Consider the following 22,765-nt stretch of genomic DNA (forward strand, 5'->3'; position numbering starts at 1 on the left):
TAATGTCCACATTAGAAACGAAAGTAGATTTTACAGTTTACTTAAAGAGTTTGTTCACCCTGGTGTTTTTCCACAAAGTTTAATTTAGGTCTCATCTACCGATCAAACCCAGTCCCTCTGAAAGTTCCAGTAATGCCTGGCAAACATGAGGTTGCTGTTTAAGGTTACTAGGGCTGTCACCATATCAGATTTTTCACACCACAGTTAATGTTGCAATGAATTCACAGTAACAGTATATCGCGGTATCTATAGTACCCTTGAAAAAAAAAAAAAACAACAACGAAAAAAAACAAAAAAAAAACGATGTGATCATTCACTATTTTTTGTGTTTTACTTTCTTTTTTAGACAATGAATCACACCATCTCATTCAACAATTACAATAACTGAGACTGTCTTTCTGTGGCTTCTTTGACTGCCTAAGAAATAACCATGTGAGAGAAAATACTGTCAACAGTATTATGAATAATACATTATCCTTAAGAAAACAACCGAGATGGGCTGAAGAATGAAGATAAACAGTCAAGATGTCATAGATGTATCCTTCGCTGCCTTTGATATCTCACAATCGTGTGCGTTCCTTTCCATGACAGTTGAGCTATAAAAATAAAGATGGCGTTATATTTGAGGTTGGTGGTCAGTTTCTGTGTAAAATGTACATTTTGTCCAAAATCAGTTTCATGAGGTACCTTCATGTGTAAACGCTTTATGTTAGGTCTGCCTGATAAGGAAGCGAGGCAACGAGTCAGCTGCCTAAGGTTTTGGATGCAGCCCAAATTAGGGATTTCCTGGAATGTCTTCCATAGTTCAATACTTCTATGGGTCTCACTTGTGGACTTTCTGCACCCTCCGGTGTCCAGTATGAATAAAAGAAATGAGAGTTTTAGAGTGAGAGTTTAGAGTTCCATAATGCTCACATCGCCCTATTTTGTGTAAAAATTACAACAAAATATTCCTCTAAATATTCCTAAGATATTTACAGTAAACATACAATAAGTTTTTAGCTTATTGAGCGCACTTTTGGACTAAAAGCCTCAAGGGATGTAAATATACCAAAACACAGACAGCGGTTAACAGTTTAATGTATGATTCAGGACTAGCAAAATAATAATGAAATCTGCAGGATGATGGATGCGGAGGTGAGTGAACAGGTTGATTTAAAATAATTTAAAATATTTTAATATTATGGTTATCAGTATATTGTCATATATATTATAATATATTAGATACATTGTGGTTATATATGTGAGGTCTGGTCATATTTTTGGTGACTTTGTGACCCCAAGGAGAACTAGACAATAATTTTAGCACATTTAAAAAACAAAAACACATTTTTAGTTATTTTTGTGAATATTTCGAATGAAATACTAAGAAAAGAAGTGGCAAAAACAATTTTTAATAGTCAGTTTATATTTTACCTAGGGTGCCAATATTTCTGGAGCCCACTGTATAAACATTGTTCATCACACATGATCATTGTCTGTATGCTCTGTGTTATATGATTCATTTTTATATCTTATATTGAACAACATGATGGTGAGTAAACAAATTTTTCGGAAATAAATCTTCTATAATTTGTTTTAACTTCACTTTTATTATTGTTGCTTTCTTTCACTTCTTTGCCACAAAGAAGTCCAGGTGCGCAGCCTGAAATCACAAACCCTTTTTACCTGGCACAAAAGGCCAAACATGAATGACACTAAGTTCACAATGCTGTGATGCTGTGATGTGCCAGTGGGGGCACCAATCTAAAATCTCTGGCTCCTTGAGGGTAAAGGGCAGTTTTTTTTTTTTTTTCTGAGTATAAATATCATTACAAAAATCCAGTGAGCTTCAGACTTCAGTTGAAGACATTACCAGAAGATTTCAGCTCTGAACTTTCCAAGGACACACAGAGACTCCAGGTAATTTATCATTTAAAACAATATGAACTGGTAATGTTAGTGTGAATGTGCGGTTTAGAGCTCAAGAGATGATTCACAGAATTCAGATGTGATCACAGGGAATTTATAGACAGTTTTTTTTTTTTTTTTTTTTAATTAAAAAACATCACTGGATGATAAATGAACTAAAGTAAAGAATGCCTTTTGGTTTCTTAAAATTGAATTAATTTAAACAATGAACTAAATGTCCATCCTTATTTTGAGAGAATTAATGAAATGACTAAAATTATTTGTATTATATTATTGTCACACTCACACACCATTTGGACTTTTTTTTCCTGAGTTCATTTTTTGTCATAGTTACTAATTTGGTTTTGTCATCTCGTTCAGCGGTGTTCCCCGTCATTATCCTGTATATATATAAGTTCTTGTGTTTCACTCATTGGGGTCGGGTGTCGTCTATGTTTCGTGTGTGTACATTATAGCTCTCTCTGTTTGGATTTACCTTTATGCCTTTGGATTTATTAAAGACTGCCTTCTCTCTTCATCATTGTGCTCGTGTTTGATCATCTACACAGCACTGTGACAGAATACTCCACCTACAAAGTGATTAGTAGCAAAGATTGTGGGTTTTTTTCCTCCTTTTGGTGGGTTTTTGAGCTGCCCATGACTACAGATTTTTCCGGTCGTATAGTAGTCGTTCATTTTAAATGATTAGTCGTTTATTAATAAACCATATAAATCATAATAATGAGCCTTTAATGCCTACATAGACTAATCAGCACTCAAGCGCACGCATAAAGCTTGCCATAGCACACCAGCAGAAGTAATGATTATGGATGCAGTAAGTAGATCGCACACTGTTTGCTTTCATTATTTCACAAAAGCACAAGGTTTTGTTTTTATTGTGAGTGTGCACAAATAAAAGTAGACTCTTTACAGGTTCAAAAGATGTATTACTCTTATCTGTATGGCCAAAAATGACAGAGTATTTGAAGTGCAAGTGATCGCACCGGCACCTCCATGTGAGCTGTCCATGTGAGTAGCAAGTGCGCTACTATTCAGCTTTCACACTCCACACAAACACTTGAATAGCCCACATTTTTCTAGGTTAACGTTAAAGCAAGTGGCCATATAAAGTTGCTACTACTTACATGTTTCAGATGATAAGCCATATTTGAAGTCGATGCATGATAGGCGAATGTTAGGATGTCCTGCCCAATATATTTTAATCACCACATAGACCAGCTGTTAATGATCTGTCCATCACAAACTGCCTGACTTTGCCACTTCCTGTGGATTTCTTTTTTTCCTGCGACTAAGCGGCCAATAAAATTTTGGTCGACTAAGCCTCTTCTCGTCAACAACGGTTAGTCGACTATTAGGGGGCAGCCCTAGTGTGTTTAGTGAGGTTTTTTTTTTAAACTTTATTTTTCATCATGGATCTCCCTGCGGTGCAACTTCTGTGCTGTGAACAGGGAGAGAGCTCCCTCAAGAAACATTTGGAGGTTTTTCTCGAACTTTCCTTCCAGTCGTCCTTCCCAGCTAACTCATCCATCGCCATGGGACTTCTCGTGGATTACAAGGGAATGGAAGTGAGCCTCACTGACCTTCCCTCCACTGAGAGTGAGCACTGCCTGGGCCTTATGGACAGTTTGTGCATGTGTGGAGAGTTAAATTCCTTGTGCCCCTTGATCTCGTCAGAATCTGATTCATTCTCTTCGGTCCACCCATCCTCCCTCTCCCACCACCTCTCCAAACTGCCCTCTTGGACCTAATTTTCTTCATCATTCTCTGTGTCATTCGTCAGTCTCCTCTTCAGCCCTCAGCCACTCCTACCACCCAGTCATTGCTACCTCCCATTAGCCCCTCAGCTTCACCTCAGCCTCCTCTTAGTGGTGCGGCTACCCCTTGGACATGGTGGGAGCCATCACTGCCTGGATGTCAGAAACCTGTGGCTCCGCCTCCAACGTCTGAGGGCTCCGCTCCACCTGGACCCATTGCCCTGGCTCCTGCGCTTCCACTACTTCCTCCCTCGGCTCCAGCATGGACCACTGGCCATTCGGCCTCACGGGCTCCCTCAGAATGTCGGCTCCACCTGGGTCAGACGTCACCACGCCTCCGCTGTGGACTTGCTGGCTGTTCGCTATTCTCCGGCCCTCCATCCTTTCGGCTCCGCCCTCGATTGCTCCAGCTCCACCTCTGCCCTCCAGATCCCCACTTCCACCTCAGGGGACCTCCTCCAACCAACTGCAAAACGAAGAACTGTCAGTATTATCATTCATTATTGCATTCCTGCTTTGACTACCATTCTCACCTGCCAGTTTGCTTTACCTGCCACATACAATAAAACTCTTATATTCATTTCTCCATCGTTGTGAGTCTGTGTTCCGTAAGTAAATGAACAATGAGAGCATCAGCTCTGCTTATTTGCATCCCAACGCTAATTTGCATCACAACAGCAACTCTGTTCTTTAATTTGCGCATCAGCAGTAGATCGCGTGCAAAACTTGCCAACCCCCTGGAGCTGTATGGATTATTTTTTAAGATGGATGGATGCATTTATTTTGGGCTTCAAAACAGGCCCCCGTTCACTACCATTATAAATCTTTGGAGATCCATGATATTTTTAAATATATCTCCGATTGTGTTAGTCTGAAAGAAGATAGTCATATACACCTAGGATGGCTTGTGGTTGAGTAAATCATTTTTGGATGAACTAACCCTTTAATGTCCCCCATAAGAAGTGGTCATTCATTTGTCTACTTTTGTTAGAAATCAGGACTGTATAGGTATTTAAATTGAAATAATGTTTCCAAAACGTTATACAAAGTTCTGTTATGAAACTCTAGATGACATAGGTTGATAGATCCATTAATCAATCTGCAATCATATTATAATCTATAGGCTGTAGCTGATTGGCTCCTGCTGTATCAGTAGCAAATGAGCTCACTGCTCAATTTTCAAATACTTTCAGTAACCCTCCACCTTCCCCAGCTCCACCTGTATAGATCTGCTATGGGTAGTTTACATTAAGCTTCAGCTTCAGTGCACGGAACTCAAAAAGCAATGCCCGACATTACTGATTAGATTATTTTAAACAATCGTATTCCTTTTAGAGGTGTCTTTTTCAAAACACTGATGCATTATTAATAATAATAGTAGTGTTATTTTTCTCTGTTATCATATATGTAGTATTAACATGATCAATTCATGATTTTTTTATATATCACAGTTATGATCAGTATCTGTATATTGTGCCACCCTATTTTCAACACAAAGGCAGTTTATTCAGGGCACTGAGGCATCTTCTCCTGTGACTTCCATTCAAACAGGTCTTCTCGCTGGCTTTTCTAAGATGGTGGCACTTTCGATGTACCTGAAGCAGCCAAACTTCATTTACTTATGTGCATATATATGGCTGGCAACGCTAACTGTGGCGACTGCTGGATTTGGAATACCTGATTTCATAAAACCCAGAAGCAAAACAAAGACTCAAGGTAAGATGCGAATTGTGTTAGAAAATGTGAATGTATAGAGATCAGCAATATCACAGTACAGATTCAATGTCCTTAGAAGGAAATTAACTACACAAGTATTTCTCGTTCATTTATTCCATTGGGATTTTTTTAATAATAATAAAAAAAATAGAAACAATAGAAAGTTTAACAAAAAGCCATGAACAAATCCAGCAGTAGTGGACAAGCTACACAAATATTTGAGTAAAAGTGCAGATACGCTAATAAAATATTACTCCAGTAAGAGTATTAATAAAGTACTTAAGTACTACAGAGCAGAACCTGCTGAGGAAGAATGAAAAGATTCTCTCTAAGGCAGAAGAAAGAGTGCTGAAATGAGAAAGTGCTGCTAACAAGAAAGCTGTGTTGCAAACTAAGAAGTGGAAAAACAGAAAAGAAGCATTCGAAAACAAGTGAAGTTTGGGGGTGTTCTAAAACGGCAAAAACTACTACAATGATGACAAGTTTATGCCATAAGTTTCTGTCATTAATTACTCACCCTCATGTTGTTCCAAACCCTTAAGACCTTTGCTCATATTCGGAACACAAATTAAAATATTTTTGATGAAATCCAAGGGTTTCTGAACCACACATAGGCATCAGGCAGCAAATTCATTGCATCTTTTGAGGCCCAGAAAGGAATTAAAGACATCGTTAAGATAGTCCATGTGACTACAGTGGTTCAACCTTAAAGTTAAAATTTCTTATCTTCTATGTCTGTCTCTTACGCTGTTGATGTAGTGAATACAGTGCAGCGTTTCCGGGTTAACATCAGAACGGCAGCTCAGTATTGGCCTACGCTGTTCACGTGAGCAGCACGACGCACGCATGTGATGCTGACGCAGGAGCCGGCCAATAATGAGTCGGCATTCTGACGTAGAACCTTGAAGCGCTGCACTGCGTTCAATACATCAACAGCATTAGAGACAGACATTTTGAATTGTTGAATAAATTCATTATTTTTGTTTTATTTTTGTGCACAAATAGTATTCTCGTCGCTTCATAACATTAATTTTTGAACCACTGCAGTCACGTCGACTGTTCTAATGATGGCTTTAATATCTTTCTGGACCTCGAAAGGTGCAATGATGTTGCTGCCTATGTGTGGTTCAGAAACCCTAGGATTTCATCAAAAATATCTTAATTTATGTTCCAAAGATGAACGAAGGTCTTAAGGCCGGAACACACCAAGCCGACGGTTGGCCGTCGGGCAGTTTTTGTTCGTCAGCCGACTAAGTTTTCTCAGTGTGTTCTGCACCGTCGGCTGAAGTTGGTCCTCGTCTGCTTTTTTCCGGCCGATTCGAAATGTTGAATCGGCGTCGGTGCTCGTCGGTCCGTCGGGCCATCTGATCATTCTGATTGGCTGTTCAGCTACTGCCACCTGCTGGTACGGAAAGGCATTTCATCTTGCGCAGGCGTAGAACAGACGTGCTACTTGGCCGTTGGGTGTCGAGCGTTGGTTTGGTGTGTCAGGGCAACTTTGGACACAGACGCGCCGACGTGAGCCAACCCCGCAGTCTGCTTTCGCCACCACTAGTTTGTCGGCGTCGGCTTGATGTGTTCCGGCCTTTATGGGTTTGGGACAACCTGAGGGCGAATAATGACAGAAATTGCATTTTTTGGTGAACTTACCCTTTAAGCAAACTCACTTCAGGCCCTGATTTGCATGTTCCAGATGTTAAGTACCTTTTGTATCGACTTGAACTTGGCTTGGACTTGGCTGGCCTAGATCTCAGAGGTTCTGTGATTGAATCTTACCTAGTATGATCCTAAATTGCTTGTTGAACAAAAAATATAAAGCTGTCTTTATATTCAAAACATCTTGCATTATATATGATTTCGTGTGCTTATTGGACGGTTGTTAGCTTGATCCTGTATTCCCTCTGAACATATTTTGTAGTGCAATGAGCTTGCAGCTCTATTTTTTATAATGGATTTCTACAGCATTAAACAGTATTCATTATAAATGAAAAAAAAAAAAAAAAAGAATGTGTTTATAAATATTATCTTTTTATTTTTTCTTTACTATAACCATGGCATCAGAGCCAATGGAAGTGGCAGCTCTAGGAAGACCTCTGTCTCTTGGTATGCTTTACGACTGCCGCAAAGATTCCTTCATTCCAGGTGGTGTATCTACCTTAAAAAAATCATATAAAGAAAATGTAGTGGTAACACTTTCTATGAAGCCTGTATTTATAATGCATTATAAGGGCGTATTTTTCATATTATATCATATTGTTACTATTGTTAGAATTATTTATCAGATGATACAACATATTTATAATATATTGTTTATAAGGTATTATGCATGTATTATAATGCATTAAGAATACTCTTATTATGCATTATAAATACAGGCTTCATAGACAGTGTTACCAAAGTGTTTTTTTTTTTTTTTTTTTCTCACCAAATGTTTAATCACCATATACCAGTCCTTGTGTAACAAAACTATAACACCTGCACAATTACAATTTACATTTACAACAGTACATCACTTCCTCATACATACAGTAACACTTAAAGCCATTTTTCATTTCAGGTGTTACTCTGTGGGATAAGAAATCACTGAGTGAAAATGTGGACATTCGTCATCAGACCTTGACAGATTTGAAGTTCAGTAGCTCTGACTCTCTTTCTAGTAAGTCCAGCCTCCTGGAGGTAAGTGCTTCCCTGAAGATCAGTTTCTTGTGGGGGCTTGTGGAGGTGGGAGGATCTGGCAAGTATCTGCGTGACACCAAATCCTCCAACCAACAGTCCAGAGTTACAATGTTTTACAGTGAAACCACAAGATTTGAACAGCTCACTATGTCCCATCTGGGCCAGATCACCTACCCTCAGGTGTTCGACCAGAAAACTGCAACTCATGTGGTCGTTGCTGTGCTCTATGGAGCTCAGGCGGTCATGGTGTTTGATCGATCGATTTCAGAAGAGGAAAACAAGCAGACGGTTGAGGGAGAAATGGATTATATCGTCAAGGGCATCGCTGGAGTCATTGAGGGAGGAGGATCTGTAAATATGAAAGATAATGAAAAGAAAATAGCTGAGAAGATCTCCTGCACATTTCATGGTGACTTCTTACTTGAGCAGAAACCCACCACATACATGGAAGCCATACAGACATACAAGACGCTCCCCACTCTGCTGAAGAACGATTCAAATAATGTGGTTCCAATAAAGGTCTGGCTTTATCCTCTTCATCTACTGGACAATAAGGCAGCTCAGCTGCAGAGAGAGATTACCACAAGTCTGATTTCTGACACTGAACATATATTCGAGGAGCTGGGAGAGGCAGAGAGGACGTGCAATGACCTGATCGGAAACACGCTGGCCAAAGCTCTCAGTGACATCAAAGAGAGGCTGCAATTATTTCAGAAATCATTTAGCACATACAAGATAATGCTCCTGGAAGCAGTCCGCAGGGTCTTGCCTGCTATTCGAGGAGGAGAGGAGGAGGAGAAGTCTCTGGAAGACATCTTGAAGATCCACAGGAGCTCCCCATTCAGTGCTGGGATGCTTAACCGGTGGCTAAATAATGCAAAGTCTGAACTTCAAATCTTGAGTTCTAACATCAAGACTCTACAGGGGATCAAAATTAAAGACTCGGTCGATCTCATGACCATCTTATTTGATCCTGATGTTGATGCAGTGTTGAGCTTGACCTTCACATCTCTGAAGTATGAAGACCCATATCTTTCAACCCTGACTGAGTTTCTGAAATCTGACAAGTTTAAAGAGCTAGATGAGAAAAAAACTTTTTCTGTGAAATCTGTTACAAAGTGGTTCAGTGAACACAGTGAGATTAACACTGGGTTTTCTGTGACATCTTTCACAAAATGGTTCAATGATTTCAAAGTCGCAATAAAGATGAGAGAGAACTTGTCTCAATTCAGGAGGTTTGCAGAAGCCAATAAAGATGATAAGAGAATCCGCTTCATTATTTCTGCCATCTCCAATCCCTCCATTGCAGGCTCCTCTATCTATCTGTATGAAAAAGGGAAACTGACAGACAGACAGTTTCAGCCCGTGTCCAAGCCGTCCCCACCGATAGTGAAGAATGTCCTGGCCCAAGCGGTGTCCCTTAAACTGCAGAAGAGATCTGGAGAGAGAGTGCAGTACAGAGTGGAATACAAGCAGGTGAAACCACATACTGGAGCTGAAGAACCATGGCTTTTTATAGAAACAGGTGATGAAGACGTTACTTGAATGGATTGGAGTCTGGAAAGCAGTACCTGATCCGCTACAGGAAGGCTGGTAAAGTGGGAGTGAGTGAAGCCAGTGATACTGTCAACACTGTCCCTTTAGGTAAGTGTCATTTGCACATCTTTATGAGTAATTAACAGACGTGATTCTCAAACTGTACCATTCACATAGCAGCTTATTTACAGTATTTGAGCTGCCAGAATCAAAATATGAAAGTATTACTAGAAATATATCACTGTAAATCAATATTTTCGAAAAAAAGAACATCTAAAAGGAATGGCTGCATGAGGTGAAGCTGAGTGATGAACACCAGTAAACTGAAGTCCGTTATATGACACATCCAATGTGAAATTTATCATATTTACTAGATGCACAACATAAATGTAACATTATCCTACCAGCAGGAAAGAAGAAATATAAATCATATAGATAGGAAATCCAAGAGGCTATAGACGAAGTAGGAAAATGGGCAATGATTTAGATTTTCAGTTTCTAAAGCAAGTGATATATGTATTTCTAGAAAGAGACAAAGTCCTGAAGTTAAATTAAAAATATATAACCAGATGTTAGAGCAAGTTTCTGTGGTAAAATACTTGGGATTATGGATGGATTCTAAGTTGATATTTGAAATTACTGACAAGTGCAAGAAGGGTATTAATATTAAGGTGTTTGGCTGGAACAGACTGGGGAGCTGGTCGACAATCTTTTTGAAGATTGTATTGTGCTCTGGTAAGATAGACTTTGGTAGTTTTGTATATTGTCATCATCAAAGTCATTGAAGAAAAAATTACATTATACAATCTCAGGGATTAAGAATATGCTGTGGTGGATTCAGGTCATCAACAGTGGCATCTTTACAAGTAGAAATGGGGGAATGTCATTAGAATTTAGAAGAATGCAATTAAGATGTATTCATTTACAAATACACTGATCAGGCATAACATTATGACCACCTTTCTAATATTGTGTTGGTCCCCCTTTTGCTGCCAAAACAGCCCTGACCCGTCGAGGCATGGACTCCACTAGAGCCCTGAAGGTGTGCTGTGGTATCTGGCACCAAGATGTTAGCAGCAGATCCTTTAAGTCCTGTAAGTTGTGAGGTGGAGCCTCCATGGATTTGACTTATTTGTTCAGCACATCCCACAGATGCTCGATTGGATTGAGATCTGGGGAATTTGGAGGCCAAGTCAACACCTCAAACTCGTTGTTGTGCTCCTCAAACCATTCCTGAACCATTTTTGCTTTGTGGCAGGGTGCATTATCCTGCTGAAAGAGGCCACAGCCACCATGGAATACCGTTTCCATTAAAGGGTGTACATGGTCTGCAACAAAGCTTAGGTAGTTGGTATGTGTCAAAGTAAGATCACATGGATGGCAGGACCCAAGGTTTCCCAGCAGAACTTTGCCCAAAGCATAACACTGCCTCTGCCGGCTAGCCTTCTTCCCATAGTACATCCTGGTGCCATGTGTTCCCTAGGTAAGCGATGCATACACACCCGGCCATCCACGTGATGTAAAAGAAAACGTGATTCATCAGACCAGGCCTCCTTCTTCCATTGCTCCATGGTCCAGGTCTGATGCTCACGTGTCCACTGTTGGCTCTTTCGGTGGTGGACAGGGGTCAGCATGGGCACCCTGACTGGTCTGCGGCTATGCAGCTCCGGGAACACCCCACAAGAGCTGCAGTTTTGGAGATGCTCTGACCCAGTCGTCTAGCCATCACAATTTGACCCTTGTCAAAATCGCTCAAATCCTTACACTTGCCAATTTTTCCTGCTTCTAACACATCAAATTTGAGGACAAAATGTTCACTTGCTGCCTAATATATCCACCCACTAACAGGTGCCGTGATGAAGAGATAATCAGTGTTATTCACTCCACCTGTAAGTGGTCATAATGTTATGCCTGATCGTTGTATATACAGATGGCTCAAAAGATCAAGCTTCAGGCCGAACAGCTTCAGCAGTTGTTGTTCCAGAGTTAAAATACAATAAGTAAAAGGATCACAGATAATTTATCTGTTTATACAGCAGAGATGATTGCAATTATGTTAGCAGTTCAGTGGATGGAATGCTTGAATCCTAACAATTTGGCAATATGCTCAGGCTTATTTTCTGTGTTAATAAGTATAATGTACGGTAAATCCACATCAAAATTAACAGAAATCCTTAACTCAACATATAGGTTACAAAATCAAGGATCAAAAATGTACTTTGTATGGGTACCATCTCATGTTGGGGTGGAAGCGAATGAAGAATCTGATTTTTTAGCCAAAAAGACCTTAAAAAATACAGAATAGGACTTCCATTAAGCAAATTTGAAGTCAAAGGATTAATCAAAAGAGCAATAAAAGTATTGTGGCAAGAAAGATGGGGTAAGGAGGGAAAAGGAAAACACTTGTACAGAATACAAAGAGAAGTAGGCCACAAGAAAGGGGTTTGTGGAATTTCACATCTCCATATAGGACATACTGCACCAAATTATGTGTTATTGGGAAACATGAATCGGGTTTATGTAGTAATTGTAGAAAAACAGAGACAGTAGAGCATGTTCTGTTAGGTTCTGAAAAATGATCATATTAGAAAATCAAATCAAGTCAATAGGTATGATCGGTTTGTCAATTCAGAATTTATTAAGGAATTAATTACAAGTTTTCAAGATATTATTCGAATTCTTAAAGACCAAGAATCTAATAAATCTCATCTCAGTAGATGGTGGAAATGCACTATATATTGGTTTGCCAACCGCCACTAAACTGAAAGAAGAAGAAAAAGAAGGCGGCGGCTTCACGCAGTGCGCGTGATGTCATTATGTCATTTGCAGCAGACATTCGGCGCTGGTTGAAAGGTGAAGGTGATTCCCGCTTTATTTTGCATTATGGCGAATGCAGATTGCAGAGGAGTACCATGCTGAGTCGGAGTTTGAGGACAGGATAGTAATTAAGGTGAGTGTCGCTAACAGTTGATGTTTCAGTTTATACGTGAAATGTGAAATCTTGTTTCATCTAAATGTTGCAACAGTGCGAAGCTATGATTTTACGCTACTGAGGCACAGTCACAGATTTACAAACTGCCACGGTTAGCTCACTATTACATTTTAGTAGCCGTTTGGGATAAAGTTATTTTAGATGGAAAAAGCACCCTTGCTGTTATTTTAACAGCTGTAATTTCTAGAAAATAAATTCAGTTATGTGGGTTTTTAATGCTACCGAGTAGTTGTTAGCTTAGCTAGACAGCCAAGGCATTAGGACGGTTGGGGCTAGAAGGGATACAGCTACGGCCAGATTGTTCTACCAGGGCTTACTGGGCATGCACACATCAATATTGTGTCATTTTTGTCACGCTGAACAACAAACGATTACTGTATTTGCATTGTTGTAAGGGTAGGTTTAGGGTTGGGGTAGGTGTAACCAATAAGTAGCAAATTTATTTTATTGTTATTTTATGGTGAGATTTTGCATCACTTCCAGCCATCGCTGTATCAACTTAGCCAAAAATCACGTGTTTATTCCCCATGAGGGTGCTGTGATGAATATTGCGCCCGGTTGTGTGTTGGCTGCTCATCTTGCTCCGTTTGTTTTATTGTTTTTACTTTTTATGTTGTGTTTACTTCCTCAATATGACCAGAATTTATGGACTTACGATCGTCAAGCATTATTTAATATCCGTTCAGCTGTACCCGACCTCTCTGGCGCTGGAAAATCCTACTTTTATCTTTGGCTTGTGAGGCCAGTTCGAATGGAAGCAAAACCGGCTGCTTGTGACTTTTTTAGCTCTCCCAGAAACTCTGGTCAGGGTGGTGGCCTTGCCATTATTTTTAACAAAAGTTTTAAATGCTGCTTATTGAACTAGCTAGAGTTTTGAAGCTCAAGTGATGATTTTGGTTGATTTGTTGCACCTAAATATCACAAAGGGTGCTTCTCAAACAGAAGGCTGCATCCTAGGAAGGCTGCATATCTCGGCTGCTATGTCATCAAACGTCGCTGAAGGCCATCTAAAATCGGAAGGATCCTTGGAAGGCAGCCTTCGTTTCACGTCCTTCTTTCGGCCTGTTTTGAAGGATGCATCAGATGTATCCTTCACGGCCTTAAATCCCTCACAATCCTTTGCACACATCTAAATTCAAGAAATTAACCTGAGGGAAAACGAGTCCGTACTGAGCTTGTTTGAGTTTATTATGAAATGAAAGACAAAACTAATGTTTTCGGACATGAAAGTATAGATGTGTTTTGTTTTGCTGTAAATTAATCATTAATCAAAGACACCAGACAGTCTTAAGACACCACTGCATGGAAGGGGTACCTGCAGGATCATGCAAAGAGCTTGGGAGTCATTTTTGACTCATCTCTCATATTTGATCGACAGATAAAGATGGTGGTTCGTAATTGCTTCTTCTATTTAAGGCCAATAGCCAAATTGAAACCAATTCTGTCAGCCAGTGACCTGGAAAAAGTTGTTTGTGCCTATATTTTTTCCCGTCTATTCTGCTCTTTATGTTGGGACTTGCAAAACATACGTTGCTCGTTCGCTGCTAGTACAAAATGCTGCTGCAGGGTTGTTAATGAATGCTGGGAAAACAGATTATGTTACTGCCTTGTTATCTTTTTCAGGATGGCTACCAGTATAATTTAGGATACAGTATAAGACTTTGATATATGTTTTTAAAGTACTTCACGGAATGGTGCCAGAATACTTAGCTGAGCTTTTAATTTTTTCTATGACGGGCACGCCATGCCCTCCACACACGCCCTGCCTCCGAGTGCTCAAGTACTCGTTTTTGAGACCTATCGATGATCGAAATGAGAAATCAGCTTGTTTCAGCTTGTTTAGCTGATTTATGTTTGATTTATTATTTATTTTTATGCAAAGTTTACATTTGGTTTAAGGACAAATACAATTCTCCACAAAGCAATATTGTAAGATCATTCAATGGCTTAAACTGTAGGCTGTGGTCTACTGAGGTAAAATCTGATCATAACTGTTCACTAAAGGAAATGAGGTGTTTGTCTCATCACAGTAAGTGATTAAATTTACACTTTTGCTAGGTCTGACTTGTTTCGTGAGTATATGCTGTTTTTTGATCATTGGATGTTGTGTATGTTTGTTTTCAGGGGAGCTGTGGGCATTAATGCAGAAACATGATCTAAGACAAGAAAACCATGCAAGGAATAAATCCACACTCTGTTTTGAAAGCTGATGGACTTTGAATGGCTTGCTGTTTAAAAAAGAAAATGATTCCAACAATGTAATAGAAACAAGGTAGACAAACAGCTCTGACCCATATTTAAAGTTTAAAGGATTAGTTCAATTTCAAATTAAAATTTCCTGATAATATACTCACCCCCATGTCATCCAAGATGTTCATGTCCTTCTTTCTTCAGTCAAAAAGAAATTAAGGTTTTTGATGAAAACATTCCAGGATTATTCTCCTTATAGTGGACTTCAGTGGCCTCCAAACGGTTGAAGGTCAAAATTACAGTTTCATTGCCGCTTCAAAGTGTTCTACGTGATCCCAGACGAGAAATAAGGGTCTTATCTAGCGAAACAATCACTCATTTTCTAAAAAAATAAATAAAATTTTATAAATTTTAACCATAAATGCTCATCTTGAACTAGCTCTCTTCTTCTTCTTCTCTATTAGAATTCCGGCAGTGTAGACACTGCTAAGTGTATTACTGCCCTCCACAGGTCAAAGTTTGAACTAAATTGTCACATACAATATGCTAGTGCAAGTATATAACAATTAGTTCAAACTTTGACCTGTGGAGGGCAGTATTACACTTAGCAGTGTCTACACTGTCGGAATTCTAATAGAGAAGAAGAGAGCTAGTTCAAGATGAGCATTTATGGTTAAAACATATATAATTTAAAAATTTTTTTAGAAAATGAGCGATGGTTTCTCTAGATAAGACCCTTATTCCTCGCCTGGGATTGTGTAGAACGCTTTGAAGCTGCAATGAAACTGTAATTTTGACCTTCAACTGTTTGGAGGCCATTGAAGTCCACTATATGGAGAAAAATCCTGGAATGTTTTCATCAAAAACCTTAATTTCTTTTCGACTGAAGAGAGAAGGACATGGACATCTTGGATGACATGGGGGTGAGTAAATTATCAGGAAATTTTAATTTGAAAGTGAACTAATCCTTTAATGATCAAGAATGTAATGGAATGTCTTGCTTTGTAATGTATTGGCAAGTTAAAGGTAGACAGTTCTGAATGTTTCTTTTGTGTGTTTTTCCAAGTGTACGATTATGACTGAAGTTCAGTTTCACTGTAGGTATGTGGCCTTTAATTCCCTGCATGGCAGATAATGAATTGCCGGTGCTATCCGTGGTTGTAAGTTGGAGAAGTTTTATTTTTTAATTATTTATTTAGTTTAAATATTTGCAAAGCTTTAGCATACTTAAGATTTATTGTGAAATCTCCACTGTCATTTTATTTATTTATATTCAGTGAGCATCTTTTGGAAACTTATGCATATTAGTGTTAAGTGTGCTGTTATTGTACAATAAATACATTTGGTTATATAATGAAAACTTGTCAGGCAGTTATTTTTATTGTTCACATGACATTAAATTGACAAAGGGAAAGACTAATGCAATATGTGACTACTGAATTGTATATTATCACAGCACTGAAGCGTCTCACCTGTAGTTATTTAGTGAAGTGAATTGAATTTAACAGGAAATGTTCTTACAGTAAATTTTACAGTAAATTAGAGCATGTAATTTCAGTCACATATTCATAGTATGCATACATTATTTCTACTGTATTTTACAGTAACAGCTGTAAAAATGGCAATATTGCTATTTTTACAGTACTGTATTTAACTGTATTTAATGATTTACAGTACTCTTGTAAATTTACAGTCTTACTGGCAAGCAAAATTGTCAGTAAGTTACTGTAAATTTTTTTTACAGTGCAAGTGAACTTGAACTATAGCCAGAAAGCGTTACTCCAATTGTTGTGTCCTGTGTGCTTTTCCCATAACAACACACTGAAACACGGCCAACTAAAGCACAAAGAATTCCCAACATTCTATAGTGTTCTCAGTCATTATATTATGTATATGGCAGATTGGCGCTGCACATCTTGCACTTAGCTGTATTTACATCTACTTTATCAAGTGATTCCAGACATCCCTGCACACTTTCGAAGCCATTATGAGAATGGTTTTAATTAAAACATGCGTATTTAAATATAATGAGGAAAAATAACACTGCTGGATTATTAATATCATCAATGTTTTTTTTTTTTTTTTTTTTTTTTTTTAAAGAATCATCTAAAAGGAATGTTACTGTCTCAAATAACCCAATCATAGTCAGTAATGACTGGCATTGCATTTGAGCTGAAACTGAAGATCAAATAAACACTGGTTTGCTAGTGGATTAATAAACTCAAACAAATGCATCCTAGGTCTATATGAGATTAATCAGCCCAAATACCGGCCAAAATTCTGCAATAACCAATCAGAATAAAAGAAACATATATCATCGTTTTCAAGATCGATCGTTGCCATCACATCCGAGTACTTGAGTACATGTGCACATCCCTAATCCATAGCGACTAACAGTTGAGGAATACAACAAGTGATTCATCTCGAGAAGACATGAAAAGTGCCAGTAATGCAAGGTTTCAGTCATCGTTCAGATAGTATAAGCTAGAACAGAATGAGATTAATAATAGTGCAGACATAATAATAATAAAAAAAAGTTCCTTTTGACTAAGATGCAGTTAAGTGCTCATGGAAGAGATGAGTTTTCAGCCGTTTATTGAAGATTCTGAGGGATTTAGCTGTTCGGATGGAACTGGATGGTCAGTCCACCAGCAAGGATCAGTGAATGAAAATGTCCTTGTGAGAGATTTTGTGCCTCTCTGTGATGGAAACTCAAGATGGCATTTACTGATGGCAGGCTTGTGGATGGGATGTAGACTTGTAGGAGGGTGCAGAGCCTAAAGGCAAGCACCAATGTCTTGAACTTGATGCGAGAAACCAGTGCAGAGAGATGACCAGAGGTGTGGTGTGACGTGGGTTTCTTTGGGGTCACTGAAGACAAGATGTGTTTCTGCATTTTGATTCATTTGCAGAGGTTTGATAGCACATGTTGGAAGTCCGTCCAGAAGAGCACCACGGCTTGGGCTTGGACGAGAAGCTGTATTGCATGGCCCACTAGGAAGGGTCTAATCTTCCTAATGTTGTGCAGTGCAAACCTGCATGATTGTGCCATTTTTGCAATGTGATCTTTTAAGGTTAGCTGATCGTCAAGGATTACACCAAGATTCCTGGCCAAATTCGATGGGATTATTGTTTATGAACCTAGAAAATGGTAAATAGATGCTGTACTGACTGAGTAGCTCTGTCTTAGCTGGGTAAAGTTGTAGGTGATGTTCTTTCACCCTTATTAAACTTATGGAAAAAGTGTAATTGACATGATGCCAGTTTACACTTTCTGCATAATTTGTATATGGAAGGCGGTCTGGCGGAAGCTCGATGTTTGACTTCATAACTTGTTAAATATGGATATTTATTTTACACAAACACATCGTTTCGCTTCAGAAGGCCTTTATTAACCCCCCGGAGCTGTGTGGAGCACATATTTATGATGGATGGATGTGGATGGATGCACTTTCTTCAACTCATTGAACCCTATCACTGCCATTATAAAGCTTGGATGCGTCAGGATATTTATTAATATTTCTGCAATTATGTTCATCAGAAAGAAGAAAGTCATATACACCTAGGATGGCTTGAGGGTGAGTAAAGGTTGGGCTAATTTTCATTTCAAAGTGAACTAATCCTTTAAATCCTGATTGGTTGGAGTCCAGCTGGTTGCTCTATGAAAGGATAGATGACACCTGGTTGAAAGCAACTTGTTAAAGTGTTTTTCTATGTATGGGAGGACAAAGACAGGTTGGTAACTTTCTACAAGTGAAGTATTTGATGTAGGGGTTTTAAGCAGTGGGGTTACCCAAGGCTACTTGAATGCGGTGAGGGAAATGCCTGTGTGGAGAGATGTGTTGATTATGTTTGTGAGTGATGGCAGAAGTGTAGGAGAGAAAGTTTGTGAAGTAGTTGGGAAAACTGTCAACTGTTAGAGAGGTGGTGGAAGGTGGCAGAGGGGGGCAGATGAGAGAACTGAATGTTTTGTAGAGTTTGCGTGTGTCTTAAGTCTGTTGATCTAGTTGTGGATAATGAGGTTTTGGCAGTGTGAGAAAAAGAGGAGAACAAAGACTGATGCATACTGAGATCAGGTGAATCTTTCGATTTGTGCCGTCTTCTCTCTGCAGCCCTAAGTTTGGTCTGGTGCTCATGGAGAACATCTGACTACCAGGGACTGGAGAGAGTAGCAAACGCTGGTCTGGAGAAAAGAAAACAGATATTGTCCAGACTTATAGATATGGTGGAGAATAAGGTGTCCGTGGCACTATTCACATTTAATAATGCTACCTGGGTCGGAGGATGATACAACAAAAGAAAGATGAGAGGGGGGAAAGGAACAGATATATACAGTGGCACAACCAAATTCACACTTTGACAAGTTCAAGGTGAGTCCAACATATCTCAAATGTCTGAAGACATCATCAACGTTTCTGGAGTTGATCCTATCACATATCAACGGTAGCAAAAGCATAATTTTCAGATGCTGCCTCTGTGAGCAGCACATGCCAATAACCTGTTTTTTTTTTTTTTATATATATATATATATATATATATATATATATATCTATCTTTATGGGCTTTTTGTGCCTTGATTCAGAGAGGACAGTAGAGAGCAGACAGGGAAGCATTGGGTGGAGAGAGGGGGCAGGATCGGCAAAGGACCCCGAGACGGGAATTGAATTTGGATCGCCGTGAACGCATTTGCGCCACATGTCGGTGCACTAACCACTAGGCCATCAGCGCCGACAGCCAATAACCTGTTAGCAGATCATGTTTATTTACAAATTTAGCATTACCTACATGGTTGACACATTCTTCCATGCAAGGAAGTGGAAATCTGCCTTGGTTAAAACGTTAATTTTCTCATAGTCAGTCTAAGGGTTAGTTCACCCAAAAATGAAAACACAGTCATTAATTACTCACCCTCATGTCGTTCCACACCCGTAAGACCTTCATTCATCTTCAGAAGACAAATGAAGATATTTTTGATGAAAGCACAGAGAAATCTGAGACTATCATTCTCATCAAGCCAGACAACTTTCTAAATTACAGTCATTCGCTCCAACCATCAGGAAGTATTCCAAGGACATTCAGGCAATTTGCACCAAACTTGGTCCAAATGATGTTAAGATACGGAAGATGCTAAATCGAGAACAGACTTTTGATATCTCAAACTGTGTTCCCATAGTGAGGAATTAAATCAATGACAGAAAAGGGAAACAAGAATAGGACAATGTGTGATTTAAATCAAGCTTGAGCTGCGTGTTCGTTCAAAGGGATTGATCACATGGGTTTGTCTCAGTCATAGCACCACCCGCAGCCCCAATGTGCACCGAGGTGCGATGGTCCTATCAATGCTGCTTGCAGCTTTAACACCTTCCCCACCCGTGTTTTTAAGTTGCCAGACAGTGCTAACATTTTTGATAATTTTCACAAAAACGTAACAATAACTTCATGCAGTTAGAATATCTGAACATACAATATATCAAAACAAAGAACAGAGCCTCTGATTGGGAAGTTTGAAAAATCTTGTCATGGTGCATAGCGAAAATCAGTTTGGTTACTGAGTGCAGGTTGTCACCCTGCACATTTTGCACGTCTTTTTAATCAAACACACCTGATCCAGATCATCAGCTCATTAGTAGACCTGAAATGGGTAAAACAATGGAGACATGCAAAATGTGCAGTGCTCAGGATGGGTGGGGAGAGACCCCTGATCTAAAAAAGGTCTGAAAACTTTATTCTGCTGCTGTGCAAATGCTGCCTGTTTTTGATCAATCCTAATTATTTTCACAACAGAACCTGTGATTGTGGGCGGGACAGATGGTGGTGAATTCTCCTTTAAGTCCACTTTGAGCAACACCTTTCAGAAGATCGTTGTAGTTTACAATGAGGTGAGGGTGGTTGAAGATTGTTTTCATTCTATTTTTATCATCTTTGATTCCTATATTTTATCACATTATTATCATTTAGTTATTTATTCACATGAAATACATTTGTGCCACAGATGAGTTCAGCGTCTACCTCATTCAAGTCTGTGACATCACTGAACATAATAAAAGTGTATCTCCAGGATCACCAGTTTATTCAAGTTGGCAGGGTAGCAGGAAATAAAGAAAAAGTATTTCTATTTGACATAACTGATAAAATTATCACTGCAACACTGTGGCCAAATAAGGATGGTACCAGATTTGGGGGGGTGGAATTTGTGGTTGAAAAAAATAATGGTAGAAGAATAACAATGTCTATCAAATGTGCTGAAGTGGGTGAGCCTGTGATTGTTAATATTGGATCAGGAAAATGTTACGGCATTAAAGGGAGAAGTGGAGATGTAATTGATGCTCTGGGTTTCTACTGCAGTTAGCCTCCAGCTTTAAAAGTCTGTTCTTTATAATTCTAATCCAAATACATTTATTTATATATATATATATATATATATATATATATATATATATGATTTTAAGAGTAAAAAATATCAGATATGAGTCAATCAGTAATATTTTCTAGTATCAACTGTTATAACATTTTTCCAGGTAAATGGAACCATAAACAAGTAACTCCATTAACAATTGAACAAGTTAAACATATCAAATCTGAGTTAATGAATAAATAGTGATTGTATTTGGGGGTTTGTAAGAGAGAACAATGTACTGTATAGCATCTTATTCTGGTTAATTTGTCCATCTTTATATTTCATTTATTCCATTTTGTACCCTGTGAAAGTACAAAAACTCTTGATGTTCAATGACAATAAAGAGCTTAACTTAATATTAAAGGGCCTGACACAAGCCTCTCTTTGTTTTTGTTTTTAAAGACAAGTGTGCATTTCATATGACCTTTTACACTGCCTGGCCAAAAAAAAAAAAAAAAGTCTATGGATGGATCATTATTATAGTGATTATTATGTTTCTAGCATGTTAAATGTTTGGCAACGGTTCTTTTAACCCTAAAAGATGGAGCGTGTAGCTTTTCATCTCTTAAACAACCATGTATTAAGATGTATCATGGCCATATTCCAGGATGACAATGTCAAGATTCATCAGGCTCAAATTGTGAAAGAATTGTTGGTATGAAGAATCATGTTCACACATGAATTGGCACTGACCGTAACCTCAGTGTAAGTATTTGGGATGTGCTGGAGGAGACTTTACAGAGTGCTCACCTCTTGCATCGTCAATACTAGATCTTGACCAAAAAAATGATGCTCCTCTCGATGGAAATTAATGTTGTGACGTTATTTCCATCAAGAGGTGCATCAATTTTTGGTCAAGATCTTGTATTGATAATGCAAGAGGTGAGCACTCTGTAAAGTCTCCTCCAGCACATCCCAAATACTTTCAATGAAATTAAGGTCAGTGCCAATTCATGTGTGAAAATGATTCTTCATGCTCTCTGAACCATTCTTTCACAATTTCAACCCTGGTGGATCTTGACATTGTCATCCTGGAATATGGCCATGATGTGTCTTCCTACATGGTTGTTTAAGAAATGAAAAACTACACACTCCATCTTTAAGGGTTAAAAGAACCATTGCCAAACATATAACATGCTAGAAGGCTACATAAAGACTTCATCTTTGTCTGTAACATTGTACATTTTACATCCTAGACTGTAAGACTGTACTACATTTTAATTTTAATGCTAATAGTAGCCTATAAGCTGGATGCCAGATATATTATAAATATATATATAAATATAAAGCCAGGATTAGGCCTTAGTTCAGTTAGGACATTAAAGTAGCTTTTATAAATGTGCCCTAGAAAAAAAAAAACATTACTGGTGTGCATCTTGAGACAAAACAATGGCAGTGACATATTTTAAGATATGTCAGAACAAGTTACTTTCAGTTAAAACAGCTCAAATATGCATTATAGTCTAGGACTAGCTTAAGCCTTGTCTGTGAACCCGGGGGTCAGAGTTTTTGAACGACTTTCATCATATAGATATATTTCATCAATAGATACAATCTTTATCAAGCATAACATTAGTTTCCAGTTTCCTAAAT

At 38.6% G+C, this 22,765-nt stretch overlaps 3 protein-coding genes across 5 annotated transcripts in view; 2 read left to right on the top strand and 1 right to left on the bottom strand.

Annotated features, from left to right (window-relative positions):
- LOC127509938 (gastrula zinc finger protein XlCGF52.1-like) overlaps nucleotides 1-22,765 on the top strand; it is a 316,344-nt gene that overhangs the window by 108,928 nt on the left and 184,651 nt on the right. The gene's annotated exons all lie outside the window — the stretch shown is intronic.
- The window catches only part of LOC127509888 (stonustoxin subunit alpha-like), a 77,934-nt gene that overhangs the window by 40,468 nt on the left and 14,701 nt on the right, over nucleotides 1-22,765 (bottom strand). The gene's annotated exons all lie outside the window — the stretch shown is intronic.
- Nucleotides 1,566-21,683, top strand: LOC127509892 (neoverrucotoxin subunit alpha-like). The gene is given in 7 exon segments (XM_051889158.1): nucleotides 1,566-1,902; nucleotides 5,217-5,381; nucleotides 7,443-7,523; nucleotides 7,939-9,591; nucleotides 9,594-9,701; nucleotides 20,560-20,654; nucleotides 20,768-21,683. Coding segments are annotated over 6 exon segments (2,436 nt in total). The 5' UTR covers nucleotides 1,566-1,902; nucleotides 5,217-5,239; the 3' UTR covers nucleotides 21,125-21,683.

The sequence above is a fragment of the Ctenopharyngodon idella genome, chromosome 3 (genome assembly GCF_019924925.1).
Source record: "Ctenopharyngodon idella isolate HZGC_01 chromosome 3, HZGC01, whole genome shotgun sequence".
NCBI lineage: Eukaryota > Metazoa > Chordata > Actinopteri > Cypriniformes > Xenocyprididae > Ctenopharyngodon > Ctenopharyngodon idella.